At 44.4% G+C, this 13,005-nt stretch overlaps 1 protein-coding gene across 1 annotated transcript; it reads right to left on the bottom strand.

Moving 5' to 3' along the window:
* Positions 1-3,732: 3,732 nt before the first annotated feature.
* On the bottom strand, positions 3,733-12,673 carry LOC109236579 (pectinesterase 3-like). Its single transcript, XM_019402774.1, has 4 exons — positions 12,581-12,673; positions 5,865-5,991; positions 4,533-4,544; positions 3,733-3,953 (listed from the first exon to the last, which is right to left on the bottom strand). The coding sequence occupies exons 1-4, from the start codon at positions 12,671-12,673 to the stop codon at positions 3,733-3,735; spliced, it is 453 nt and encodes a 150-aa protein (XP_019258319.1).
* Between the last annotated feature and the right edge of the window lie 332 nt (positions 12,674-13,005).

Below are 13,005 nucleotides of genomic sequence, written 5' to 3'. Positions count from 1 at the left end.
CCCGAAGCATGTTTCCCCGTCCCAGCTTTAATTGTTTGTTCTAGTTTATTTTTCCGCTATATATATATATATATAACTGCACATGTTTATTTGGAGTTTGATCCTAGCCTCGTCACTACCTCGCTAGGGTTAGGCCAGGCACTTACCAGCACATGGGGTCGGTTGTGTTGATGCTACACTCTGCACTCTATGCAGATACCGGAGCAGTACTGGGACAACAGCAGTAGCTTTGGAGCCAGCCTTCGGTCCACAGAGATCCCGAGGTAGTCCTGTAGGCATCCGCAGGCCCGGCGTCTCTTCTATCTACTATTATGTTCTGTTATCACTTGTATCCGAGATAGACTGAGTTTCTTTCTTTCTTTCAGACATTTGTATGTAGTAATCATAGACAGTCCGTGAATGTTGCGACACCGATTTCTGGGTAGAGACATATGTTGGCTTTTCGTATCGATTTTGGTATTATGTTTATCTAAGTCTTCCGCTTAAATCCATCTTTTGCTATTATTAAAATGTTGATCACCTGTTATTACAAGTTATTAAAAAGCATTAAAAATGAAAGAGTTAGACTTTCTGTATTTCGTGGCTTGCCTAACTTCTTCGAGTAGGCGCCATTACGACTACCGAGGGTGGGAAATCTGGGTTGTGACAGTATGACTCCCCTCCCTTTAAATTCATGAACTCCCTTGTGTAATTCAAGCATGCCTGGACAACTGTTTTTTAACCTACTATGTGCTTACCATTCTTATGAACCCCAAATCCCTATCCCCCCCCCAATGTGTTTATATTCTCCCTGATTAGTTTGTGATTATGCCAGTTTCAATCATTGCTAAGCATGTCCAAACCAGTCCAAATACCCTTGCCAGGGTTATATGTTTGCGGTCAAATGCCTGTGTATCCCTAAGCCCTTTGACCCCTTGTGTGACTATTGAACTAATTTGGATTCTGTGTGTGATCCTATCCTGAGTTCCTGATCTGGTTTATCACTCCAACCTTTTCAAACAATCTCTATTACTTTACTAATTGCTTTCAAATAGACTTTTAAGTCCTGTCTTTACTAAACCTCTTTCAACATGTGTCCTGCACTTTCACTTTACTCTTAGTTAAATAAGTTTTGCCCCCTCTAGTATGTGTACTGCCTTGGGATCCTCTTGAGAACCCTCTGAACTCTGGCATACTGAGGCTGGCCTTTCCACACTGCACTGGTTCAATGCTTGGCTACTAAGTCTAGGTGTAAGCATTGCCCGGGGTCCTTGAGACCCTTAGGGAACTTTGATGCACCTAGACTCTGATTTGTCTATGGAAATGAGGTTTGAAAGACCATTGGAGGCTTTGGGAAACTTGGGCCTGATTGCAGGCTCTCTATGGAATAGCTTCTTGATTTTCTATTTTACTTATGTAATTCATTTAATGGCCTGTAATAATTTGTAAACAGATATTTGGGGTATTTAGTAAACGGGTGGGTAGATGTATGCTTTGTGGGGTAATATGAGTAGAAATCCTGCTCTTAGGATTTATTTTCAAATCTGCCTGCTTCACTCAATAGAAAACATGTCTATAGGGTTTTATTCGTGTTGAATCTGATTGCGTTTGCATAATAGAATCATGCCTATAGGGTTCTACTTTTAATTTCATTCGCATCATAATAGAAATCATGCCTATAAGGACTTCACTTTTAATGTCGTTTGCATCAGATATAAACCATGTTCATAAATCCTGCATTTGTCATGTTAGAAACCATATTTCTAGGTTCCAAGCCATCATGTTTTAAATCAATTCAAGAATAGATACGATGCCTATAGGACATAATTCCGATTCAGTAAGATTTTCACATGTTAATGCAAATTGACTAAAACCAGTAATACGCCTAGACACCATGCCTATAGGGATTTCTATTCGCAGCAATGTCTGAAAATCTAATTAGCCTAATAAGTCGATCTCATTTCGCTTAGTTTACTTCTTAAAACTGGCCTTATTAAGCGATAACATTTCTAAAACTAGTCCTTTCATAATTGATGTAATCTCATTAGATATCCTGCCTACAGGTATTAAAAAGGTCTATTTCGAAACTTGTTTGTTTCTGCATTAACATTGACACAATACTGCATATAGGCAAGCCTTAGGGTATTTTCAAAACCTACATTTCTCTGAAGCTATTTCTGTCATTCAACGTCTCTGATTCAAATAAGCTTTTAAAGAGAGGTCCTAGACAACTAATAGGTTATGACTTCTGTCTCTGAAAGTGGTTTATTTCTGTATAATCACTTAGAAATCCTGCTTTAGGGCTTTGATTAATAAAGACCTTACTTTTGTCTGAGTCGTGCTGCCTGTATGTTTGTTTGAGGAGGAATTATGAGCCCTTTACTTGCTCCCATTATGTGAAAGTCCTAGATGCTTTTGACTGTCGCCTTAGATTTTTGCCTTTAAAACCTTAGGGGTACATCTAGAACCGCCTATAGGTAGGAGTCCTAACTCCCTCCGGGACCACTAAGAAGGGACGGGTAGCAGCACGCAATAGGAATCAGTGACCAACACTCGCTTTGCATGACCAATAAGGGGTTGGGAAGGGTAGACATGGGATATGATGACTACGAGTTAATGTCACGTGTAGCCCCTCATTGAGGAGTGTTTACCGGACATTGCGTGGGGTGATCCTATGGGATAAACAACCTAGGACCCTCCTTACCCCAAATCCTTTCCTTATTTATTTGTTTTATATAATTTGTTCAAACCTTTATTTCACTACTTGACTTGTTCAATGAGCTTTATAACTTATTTGATTCAACTATTTGTATGGACTAATTTGTAAATATAAGTTCGGTCGGGACCCACAGTTGTGGACCAAGAGGGGTGCCTGACACCTTCCCCTCGAGGTTATCTCGAGCCCTTACCCTAATCTCTGGTAATGCAAACCAACCCAAGAGTTAATTGCTCTAGGTGCCCTAGCGCACCATAATCCGTTAGGTGGCGACTCTTCAAATACCCAATTCCCAAGAGGAAACGAGTCATTACACCCCATGAATGTCGAAACCCGAACTTTCTCCGCGGAGGAAAAAAAGGGGGCGCGACACCCGATACCGCATAATATAGTTGAACAAGACATAAAGAAGCAAAAATTGGGGAAACGAGGCTGCAATTCATAAAACGACCGGCCGGGTCGTTACAGTACGACAATATCTTTATTCTCCGTTGAATTGAGTTTTTGATAGATTTTATATAATACTTGTTTGATGTTGTTAGATCGGGACGGAGAACGAAACTCCGACTAAGATCCTTGCTCCGGTGAAACTCCATTGTTGTTGACCGTTTTGACTGTTCGTAAGTTCTTCACGTAATCATGCTCGTTGCTCCCTCTAGTTGTAGCTTTGTTTTTGTTATTAAGCATATCTGCTTTTGATTCTGAGTTGATTTTGCGTTGTGTTGGATTTTCGCTCCGGCCTTTCACTATTGAAACGACGTCTCCCCTTGTGCGTGCGAGAAGAGGTTTTAAGACGAAGGATTAATTAGATGTAATTGGTTGTGTAATGTCCAATCAAAAGATTATACTCTTACCTGTTAATCAATTTTAAAATTATTTTTGTAACTTTCACTTGCCCTTAAGAGAGTGTGCACACTCTCTATGCCACATCAGCATTTAGGGTGGTGTTTATTATACTTTAAAAGAGATCGGGGGTAAAAGGACATACGTAAAGGTAAAGTGTGTCGCTGGAACTTCAGATATAGTTCAAGGGGTACTTATGCATTTTCCCTAATGTCAATGGTGCCCAAAATTGTACACTCCCTGTAGAACTGCTTGCCAAAGTGTGCGTATAAGGTGTCCTGGAAACCGTCAAATTTACACCTATAGAAGGTGCATGAATCCGCAGTTGCTCTTAAAGCTACTGACTGTTGCACCTGAGCTCTAGAAATGTTTCGAAATGTGATGTCTTGCGCCATGAATCCTTGCCCATTCACCACTTTTGAAAGAGAAACCAAATTAAACATTCATAAGATCAATGGATCTTGTGTTCATTTCATCCCAATTATGAAACAGATAAATATTCATCAAACGTGATATGCAGTTTTTCTCAGGCACTTTGATGTGATAGTCTACTGAATTAATTTCACGATATGGATGAGAATAAATGCTACTGTCACGACCCAATTTCACCTCAGGTCGTGATGGCGCCCAACACCGTTGTCAGGCAAGCCAACGCGTAAATATTAATGAATTCTTATTTTACTTACCAAAAGCAGTTACGACACTTTCCTTAATTTGCAATTAAAACAGGTGATAATAAGCAACATTCAATAACAGTTATACAACCCAAAAGAACTGTCTACTAATGTGTGTGCCAAGACCTGGTATCACAAGCTGTGGGCAACTAGTAGAATATACTGAGATATAGATCTACCCTACTATCTGAAACAGAATAGACAGTCAGAAGTAAGAGAAACTCCATCAAGCTGCTGGTCGGCACAGGAAGGGAAGCACCTCACCGTGGAAGCCTCGGACTAAAATCAGGGACGCGCTCCGGTCTGATAGCCAGATATACCTGCCTCAGAGCCTGTACAGTTAAGTATAGAAGCGTAGTATGAGTACATAAATAATATGTACCTAGTAAGTATCCCGTCTAATCTCGAAGCAGTAGAGACGAGAAGTCGACTTGATACATACTAAGGTCAAATAATATAATATGATGTTATGCCAAGCATGAAGGTCACAATTAGATAACAGTTGAAATAAGGATTTCTAAGTCATGTCATTTTAAAATCACAGTTAATCATTTACATTTCAAACCATTTATCGGGCAAGTGATCAATAATAATTCACATAAATATCATGCGCACATTATGCCGAGGTCGATGGCCTGATCCAACAGAAAAGAAACTGTGCACTGCCAGAGGGTCAAATGGCGCGAACCATAGATGCATCTATTGCTACCGAGGCGATCGGCCCGATCCACAAATATCAATTATCAACAGGAAGATACAAGAAGGCGCATTTATATTCAAATAAACTCATACAAGTGCTCAACAATACATATGTTCACTTATGATCATTTCCAATTCTCTAGCATATCCTAAATGATCACATTAGCATGAAGACATATAACATTTGCAAATATAGCATGATATGGGTCCTAAACTACCCGGACAATTAACATGATAGTAGCTACGCACGGACTCTCGTCATCTAGTGCGTACGTAGCCCCCGCATTTAGTGGCAAATTATACAGTTATTACTCCTATGGGGACAATTTCCTCTTACAAGGTTAGAAAGGAGACTCACCTCGCTCCAAAGTGCATTTCCAATACCAAGAACGAGCCTGAACTCTCAATTTGGAGCCGAACGATCCAAAACTAGTTAAATGGGGTAAGAACTAGACAATACAAGCTCACAAGATCACGTTCCAACTATTAACGCAATTTCCCAACCTTAAATACAAGTTTCCTAAAATTCGACCCCGGGCCCACGTGCCCGGATTCCAAAATTTTTTGAAGGAAGTTGTTCTTTGTAACCTAAGGATCAATAATATATGATTTCTACTTCGCTTCATAACCAATTTCGGGGAAAAATCTAAGTTTTATCAAAACCCTAGGTTTTGCTCTAACCCCATGATTTTACCTTAATCTTAGTGTTTAATCTACCTAAGACACAAGTATTAAACTAGGAATAGGTAGGATAAACTTACCTCAAGATGCTAGGTGGAAATCTTATCTTAAAAGCTCCAAATCGCCCAATGGAGAAGTGAAAAATGGCAAAAATAACTTAGAATCCGTATTAAATGAAGCTCACTGCTTCAGCAATTTCCGCATCTGCGGTCCTAGGCCGCACGTGCGGCCACCGCATCTGCGGAAGGGAGCCCGCTTCTGCGGAATTTTACCTGGGCCGCTAGGCTGCATCTGCGAGTTGCCAACCACTTTTGCGGCTTCGCTTCTGCGGAGGAATAGCCACTTCTGAGGCTTAGGGCCTGGCCTGGCTTGGCCGCACTTGCGTGAGATGGACCGCTTCTGCGGTTTCGCACCTGCGGCTGGCCAACCGCAGGTGCAGTTTTGACAGCAACTTAAGCTTCAACACTTCTCCAATTTTTCCAACTTCACTCGAGCCTTGTCCGATTAACGCTCGGGGCTAGGGGTGGGCATAAAATCCGAAAAATCGAATTCCGAACCGGACCGAGTTAATTCGGTATTTCGGTTTCGGTTTTTTCCGGTATTTCGGTCTAATTCGGTATTGCATTTTCGGTATTTCGGTACGGTACTCGGTATTAGAATTTTGAAATTTCGATATACCGAAATACCAAATTACCGAATTTTTAAAGATATTTTTTTAAGTTGGACCTATATATCACTGCCCAGCCCCAGCGCCCAAGCCCAAACGTTTTTAATTTAATTCCCAGCGCCCCAATCCATCGCCCCAGCCTAACTGCCCAAGCCCAACAACAACATATTTCGTTGTCTTTGTTTCCGGGCACTGTCATCAATGTTCAGATGTCGTGGAATCAATTGGGTGTGAGGATGTCACTACAGTTTCCTCGTTGAATCAATTGGGTCGTTGAATCATTTTTACTGAAAATGAGAAGCTAAGAGATCAGCTTCTTTAGCTCGTAAGACGGCGCGGAGAATCGAACAACCGCCAAACTCGAATAGGGATCAGCTCGGAAAATTACAGTTTTTAAGTATACTGTAGCGAGTGTTTAATTACAGATAATATACAGTTAAGCAGTTTTTGTATGCAGCTGGTTTGGACGCCGGGGAAGCTAGTACGATGATATTATTAGAAGGCGCTTTATATTTTTTATGTATTTGTTGTAGTTTTAGTTGATTTTCAATTTGTAATGCAAGTTGTAAAAAATCAAAAGTTTCTGTTTTGAAGTTCTTTCTTCTCCTCTGTTTGATTCAGAATTGATCGATAGTACTTTGTTCATATACTACTCATTTTTAGTGCTTGTTTTCATTTGCAGATTAGGAGTGTGTGTGAACTAATCAACTAATAGAGAAAAGTTGCATCAATCCAGGAAGGTAGAAGCCATAATATTAAACCGAAACCGTACTGAAACCGTACCGAACCAAAATAATAAATGCCGAACAGTACCGAAATATTTTGGCATGGTATTTGGTATACACAATTGATAAATCGAATACCGAAATACCGAACCAAAATTCTTAAATACCGAACTGAAATACCGAATGTCCATCCCTACTCGGGGCACCCGGGCCCCGCCCAAACATACCGACAAGTTTGAAATCATGAAACGGACCTGATCGAACCTTCGGAATGCCCGAAACAACGCTAAATCTAAGAATCACCCCTTAAAACCAATTGAATCAAACTTATGAACTTCAAGTTCTTAATTCACCTCTAACAAGCCGAAACGCACTTAAACTACTCGGATTGACACCAAATTTTGCGGGCAAGTCCTAAATGTTATATTGGACCTGTACTGGGCTCCGGAACCAACATACGAGCCTGATACCAATGTGATAAATCATTATTTAGTTTCTTTAAATCCTTAGAATTTCAGTTTAACAATTTTCAATAAAAATTTATTACTCGGGCTAGGGACCTCGGAATTCGATTTCGGGCATATGCTCAGGTCCCATATTTTCCTACGGACCCTCCGAGACAGTCAAAATACAAATCCGGGTCCGTTTGCTAAAAATGTTGACCTAAGTCAAACTTAGCCCTTTTAAGAAAATCTTAAGGAATCAAGTGAGCCTATTTCAACCCAAACTCTTCCAAAACCCGAACCAACCATCCCCGCAGGTCGTAAATCAGTTAAAGCAAGCGCGGGAACTTTTATTTAGGGGAACGGGGTTCTAAAAAGCAAAACGACCGGTCGGGTCGTTACATTCTCCACCTCTTAAACAAACGTTCGTCCTCGAATGGACATAGAAAAGTACCTGAGGTGCCGAATAAGTGTGGATATCTGCTCCATATGTCCTCCTCGGACTCCCAGGTCGCCTCCTCGACTAGTTGGCCCCTCCATTGGACCTTCACCGTTGAAATCCTCTTGGATCTTAACTGGCGATCCTGTCTATCAACAACGGCAACTGGCTCCTCCTCATAACCCAAACTCCCATCCAACTGAATAGTATTGAAATCCAATACGTGGGACAAGTCGGCATGATACCTCCGGAGCATGGACACGTGGAAAACCGGATGAACTCCCGATAAGCTGGCGGATAGAGCAAGCTTGCAGGCAACCTCCCCAACTCGCCTCAACACCTCAAATGAGCCAATGAATCTTGGGCTCAACTTGCCCTTCTTCCTGGACCTCATAATACCCTTCATTGGCGAGACTTTCAAAAGGACCTTCTCGCCAACCATGAATGATACATCACGCGCCTTCTGATCCGCATAGCTCTTATGTCAGGACTGAGCAGTGCGAAGCCTTTCCTGAATCAACTTCACCTTATCCAAGGCATCTTTCACCAAGTCTCTACCGTATAACTTAGCCTCACCAGGCTCAAACCACCCGATAGGAGAACGACATCACCGCCCATATAAGGCCTCAAATGGAGCCATCTCGATGCTGGACCGGTAGCTGTTGTTGTAAGAAAACTCTGCCAAAGGCAAGAACTGATCCCACTGTCCTCCAAAGTCAATCACACATGCTCTAAGCATGTCCTCCAAGATCTGAACTGTCCACTCCGACTGCCCGTCGGTCTGTGGATGAAATGCTGTGCTAAGCTCCATGCGGGTCCCCAACTCACCCTGAACAGCTCTCCAGAAATGAGAAGTGAACTGAGGGCCTCTATCTGATATGATGGAAACAGGCACACCGTGCAATCGGACTATCTCCCGAATGTAAATCTGAGCGAATCTCTCTGAAGTGTAAGTAGTCACAACCAGTATAAAGTGTGCTGACTTGGTCAACCTATCCACGATGATCCACACTGCATCAAACTTCCGCAAGGTCCGGGGCAACCCAACTACGAAATCCATAGTAATGCGCTCCCACTTCCACTCTGATATAGGCATCTACTAAAGTAGGCCACCCGGCCTCTGGTGCTCGTACTTGACCTTCTGGCAATTCAAACACCTAGCCACATATTCCACTATGTCTTTCTTCATCCTCCGCCACCAATAATGCTGCCTCAAGTCACGATACATCTTCGTAGCACCCGGATGAATGGAATACCGCGAACAATGAGCCTTCTCCAGGATCCTCTCCCTCAGACCATCAACATTAGGAACACATAAGCGACCCTGAAGTCGTAGAACACCATCCTCACCAATAGAGACCTCCTTGGCGCTACCCTACAGCACTGTCTCTCTAAGAACCGCAAGTGGGGATCATCGAACTGTCGGGCCTTGATCTGTCCCAATAACAAAGACTGAGCAACAACACACGCAAGGATTCGGCTGGGCTCCGAAATATCCATCCTCACAAGTCTATTAGCCAAGGACTGAATGTCCAAAGCTAGTGGCCTCTCCCCTGTTGGAATGAATGCCAAGCTACCCATACTCTCTGCGTTCCTGCTTAAGGCAGTTGCGACCACATTTGCCTTGCCCCGATGATAAAGAATGGTGATGTCATAATCCTTCAGTAACGCAAGCCACCTACGCTGCCTCAAATTGAGATCCCTCTGCTTCAACAAATGCTGCAAGTTGCGATGATCAGTATAAACCTCACATGACACCCCATACAGATAATGCCTCCATATCTTGAGAGCATGAACAATAGCGGCCAACTCTAAATCGTGCACAGGATAATTCTTCTCATGAATCTTTAGTTGGCGCAAAGCATAGGCAATAACTCGCCCCTCCTGCATCAATACACACCCCAATCCAATGCGTGAAGTGTCACAATATACCGCATACATCCCCGAACAGGAAGGCAACACAAGAACTGGCGCTGTAGTCAAGGCTGTCTTGAGCTTCTGAAAGCTCGCCTCACAATCATCGGACCAATGGAACGGAGCACCCTTCTGGGTCAATCTAGTCAGAGGTGATGCAATTGATTAAAAGCCCTGCACGAATCGCCTGTAATAGCTAGCTAACCCCAGGAAGATCCTGATCTAGGTCACTGAAGTATGACGTGGCCAACTCTGAACTGCCTCAATCTTCTTGTGGTCCACCTTAATACCCTCTCCTGACACAATATGCCCCAAGAATGCCACTGAATCTAGCCAGAACTCACACTTGGAGAACTTAGCATATAGCTTCTGCTCTTGCAACGTCTGAAGCACTACCCTTAGATGCTGCTCATGCTCCCCCAGGCTACGAGAGTATATCAAGATGTCGTCAATGAAGACGATGACAAAGGAATGAATATAAGGCCTGAACACTTTGTTCATCAAGTCAATAAATGTTGTCGGGGCATTAGTCAAGCCAAAGAACATCACCAGAAACTCATAATGGCCATACCTCGTCCGAAATGTGGTCTTCGGAACATCCGAGTCCCGAATCTTCAACTGATGGTACCCCGACCTCAAGTCGATCTTAGAGAACACCCTAGCACCCTGCAACTGGTCGAGCAAATCATCAATGCGCGGCAACTGATACTTATTCTTGATGGTAGCGTTGTTCAACTGGCGGTAGTCAATGCACATCCGTATAGTCCCATCCTTCTTCTTCACAAATAACACTGGTGCGCCCCAAGGTGAAACACTGGGCCTAACAAAACCCTTTGCTAACAACTCCTCAAGCTGCTCCTTCAACTCCTTCGGAGCAATGCGGTACGGTGGGATGGATATAGGCTGGGTGCTTGGAGCCAAATCAATACAGAAATCAATATCACGATCCGGTGGCATGCCAGGAAGATTAGAAGGAAACACATTGGCGAACTCCCAAACTACTGGAACTAAATCAATCGTCGGAGACTCTACGGTGGTGTCCCGAACATAAGCCAAATACGCCAAACACCCCTTCTCGACCATTTGCCGAGCCTTCAGGAAAGAGATAACCCGGCTAGATGTATCAACTGTGGAACTCTTCCACTCCAACCCTGGCATCGCTAAAGTAAGAGTCTTAGCATGGCAATCTAGGACGGCGTGATATGGAGATAACCAATACATGCCCAGGATGATCTCAAAGTTGATCATATCAAGCAACAGGAGATCTGCTCTAGTCTCAAAACCACAGAATGTGACCACACAGGACCGTTATATCCGATCCACAACCACAGAATCGCCCACAGGAGTGGACACATGAATAGGAGTGCCCAAGGGCTTTGGAGCAATAACCAAAAAACGAGCAAACAGAGATGACACATACGAATAGGTAGACCTTGGATCAAATAATACCGAAGCATCTCTACCGCAGACGAAAATAACACCTGTGATGACCGCATCTGAGGCCAATGCATCTGGCCTAGCCAGAAAGGCGTAGAATCTGGCTGGAGCGCCGGCTGGCTGGCCTCCACCGGACTGAGCAGTAGCTGGATGAGCTCTCCCTGCCTAGCCTCCACCTCTAGGACGGTCCCTACCAGTCTGCCCTCCACCTCTAGGTGGCTGGGTAGCCGGTGCTGAAATCATAGGCTGCTGACCCTGCTGTACTACCTTGCCCCGACGCCTGGGGCAGTATCTCCTCATATGACCAAGGTCTCCGCACTCTAAACAACCCCGCGGTGTGATGACTTGCTGCCCTGATGGCTGACCCTGATAGCCTGTAGACCCACTGGATGAAGCCTGAATAGCCGGTGGATGGTATGAACTCTCCGTCATAGCACTAACATAAGAATCAGAAGAACCCTAAGGACCTGAATACCCACCGGAGGAACCCTAAATAGATGGTGGGCGGTAAGAACTCTCTGGTATGGCGCTGAAATAGGGGCGCGCTGGAGCACATCGAGTAGGTGGTGGTGCTGAATATGGGGGCCTGCTGGGCTATCCCCTCCCAAATTGACCTCTGCCCCTAGCTGGGGCACCTTTGAACTCTCCGCAGAATCTAGCCCTCTTATCCTGCTATATCTGCTCCCTACCCCTCAAATGGTAGCCCTCAATCCTCCAAGCGATCTCCACTACTAACTGATAAGGAGTCCCCATCTCCACCTCTCGAGCCATGTTGGCCTTGATGCCAGAATGCAACCCTGTAACAAACCTCCGCACCCTCTCTGTGTCAGTAGGAAGTATCATTAATGCATGGCGGGATAACTCAGAAAACCTTGCCTCATAATCGGTCACGGACATTTGACCCTGCTCAAGCTGCTCAAACTGATACTGCAGCTCTTCCCTCTCAGAGGATGGAATATATCTATCCAGAAATAACTGCGTGAACTAACTCCAAGTGATAGGAGGAGAACCTGCGGGTCTGCCAAGAACATAAGACTGCCACCATCTGCGGGCCCTGCCCTCTAGCTGAAAAGTAGTGAAGTCTACCTCATACGACTCCAATATCCTCATGTTGTGCAGTTTGTTCCTGCACCTATCAATAAAGTCCTGAGCATCTTCATGACGCTCACCCCCGAAGAGAGGAGGGTGAAGTCTAGTCCATCTATCCAACAGCTTCTGCGGGTCACCATCCGTAGCTGGTCTGGGCTCGGGTATCACTGCAGCAACTGGTTGAGCCCCATCCGCTGGTAGCACCCGGAGTCTGATACACTGCAGCTGTATGACCATGAGCCTAAGCTGTAGGGGTCTGTGTTCTCCCTCTTGCCTGTGATGTAGCTGGATCTGATAGAAATAAACCAGCCTGAATCATGGTGTCCATGAATCGTAGCATACGGCCCATAACCTCCTGGAATCCCATTGCTGTCATAAAGTCCACCGGGGTAGGCTCAGCTGCGGGCACCTCGCCCTGCTCCTCAATAATAGGGTCCCTCGCAGGATCTGCTGGTGGTGCTACTAGAACAACTCTGGGACGCCCTCGTCCCCTACCTCGGGCCGGTGCCTTCCCCCGGCCTCTAGCAACAGGGGGAGCAGCCCCTCCCGGGTCGGGAACGTCTGTCGTGCGTGTCCTCACCATCTGTGAGAGAACAGAAGAGAGAAATTTAGTGTACCATCCACTGCACGATAGGAAATGAATAATGAGTAGTTTCCTAACACCCTATAGCCTCTCGAAGATAAATAAAGACGTCTCCG

This window comes from Nicotiana attenuata, unplaced genomic scaffold (genome assembly GCF_001879085.1).
Source record: "Nicotiana attenuata strain UT unplaced genomic scaffold, NIATTr2, whole genome shotgun sequence".
In the NCBI taxonomy this organism is placed as follows: domain Eukaryota; kingdom Viridiplantae; phylum Streptophyta; class Magnoliopsida; order Solanales; family Solanaceae; genus Nicotiana; species Nicotiana attenuata.
Note: the sequence above shows the minus strand (reverse complement) of the source record. Positions and strands in the feature narration are given on the sequence as shown.

Coding starts and splice junctions, on each gene's coding strand:
- LOC109236579 (XM_019402774.1), bottom strand. CDS start 12,673: ATGGGATTCCAGGAGGTTATGGGCCGTATGCTACGATTCATGGACACC. Junction 5,992..12,580: donor CAGATCCAGCTACATCACAG/GCAAGAGGGAGA, acceptor GCGAAACCGCAG/AAGCGGTCCATCTCACGCAA.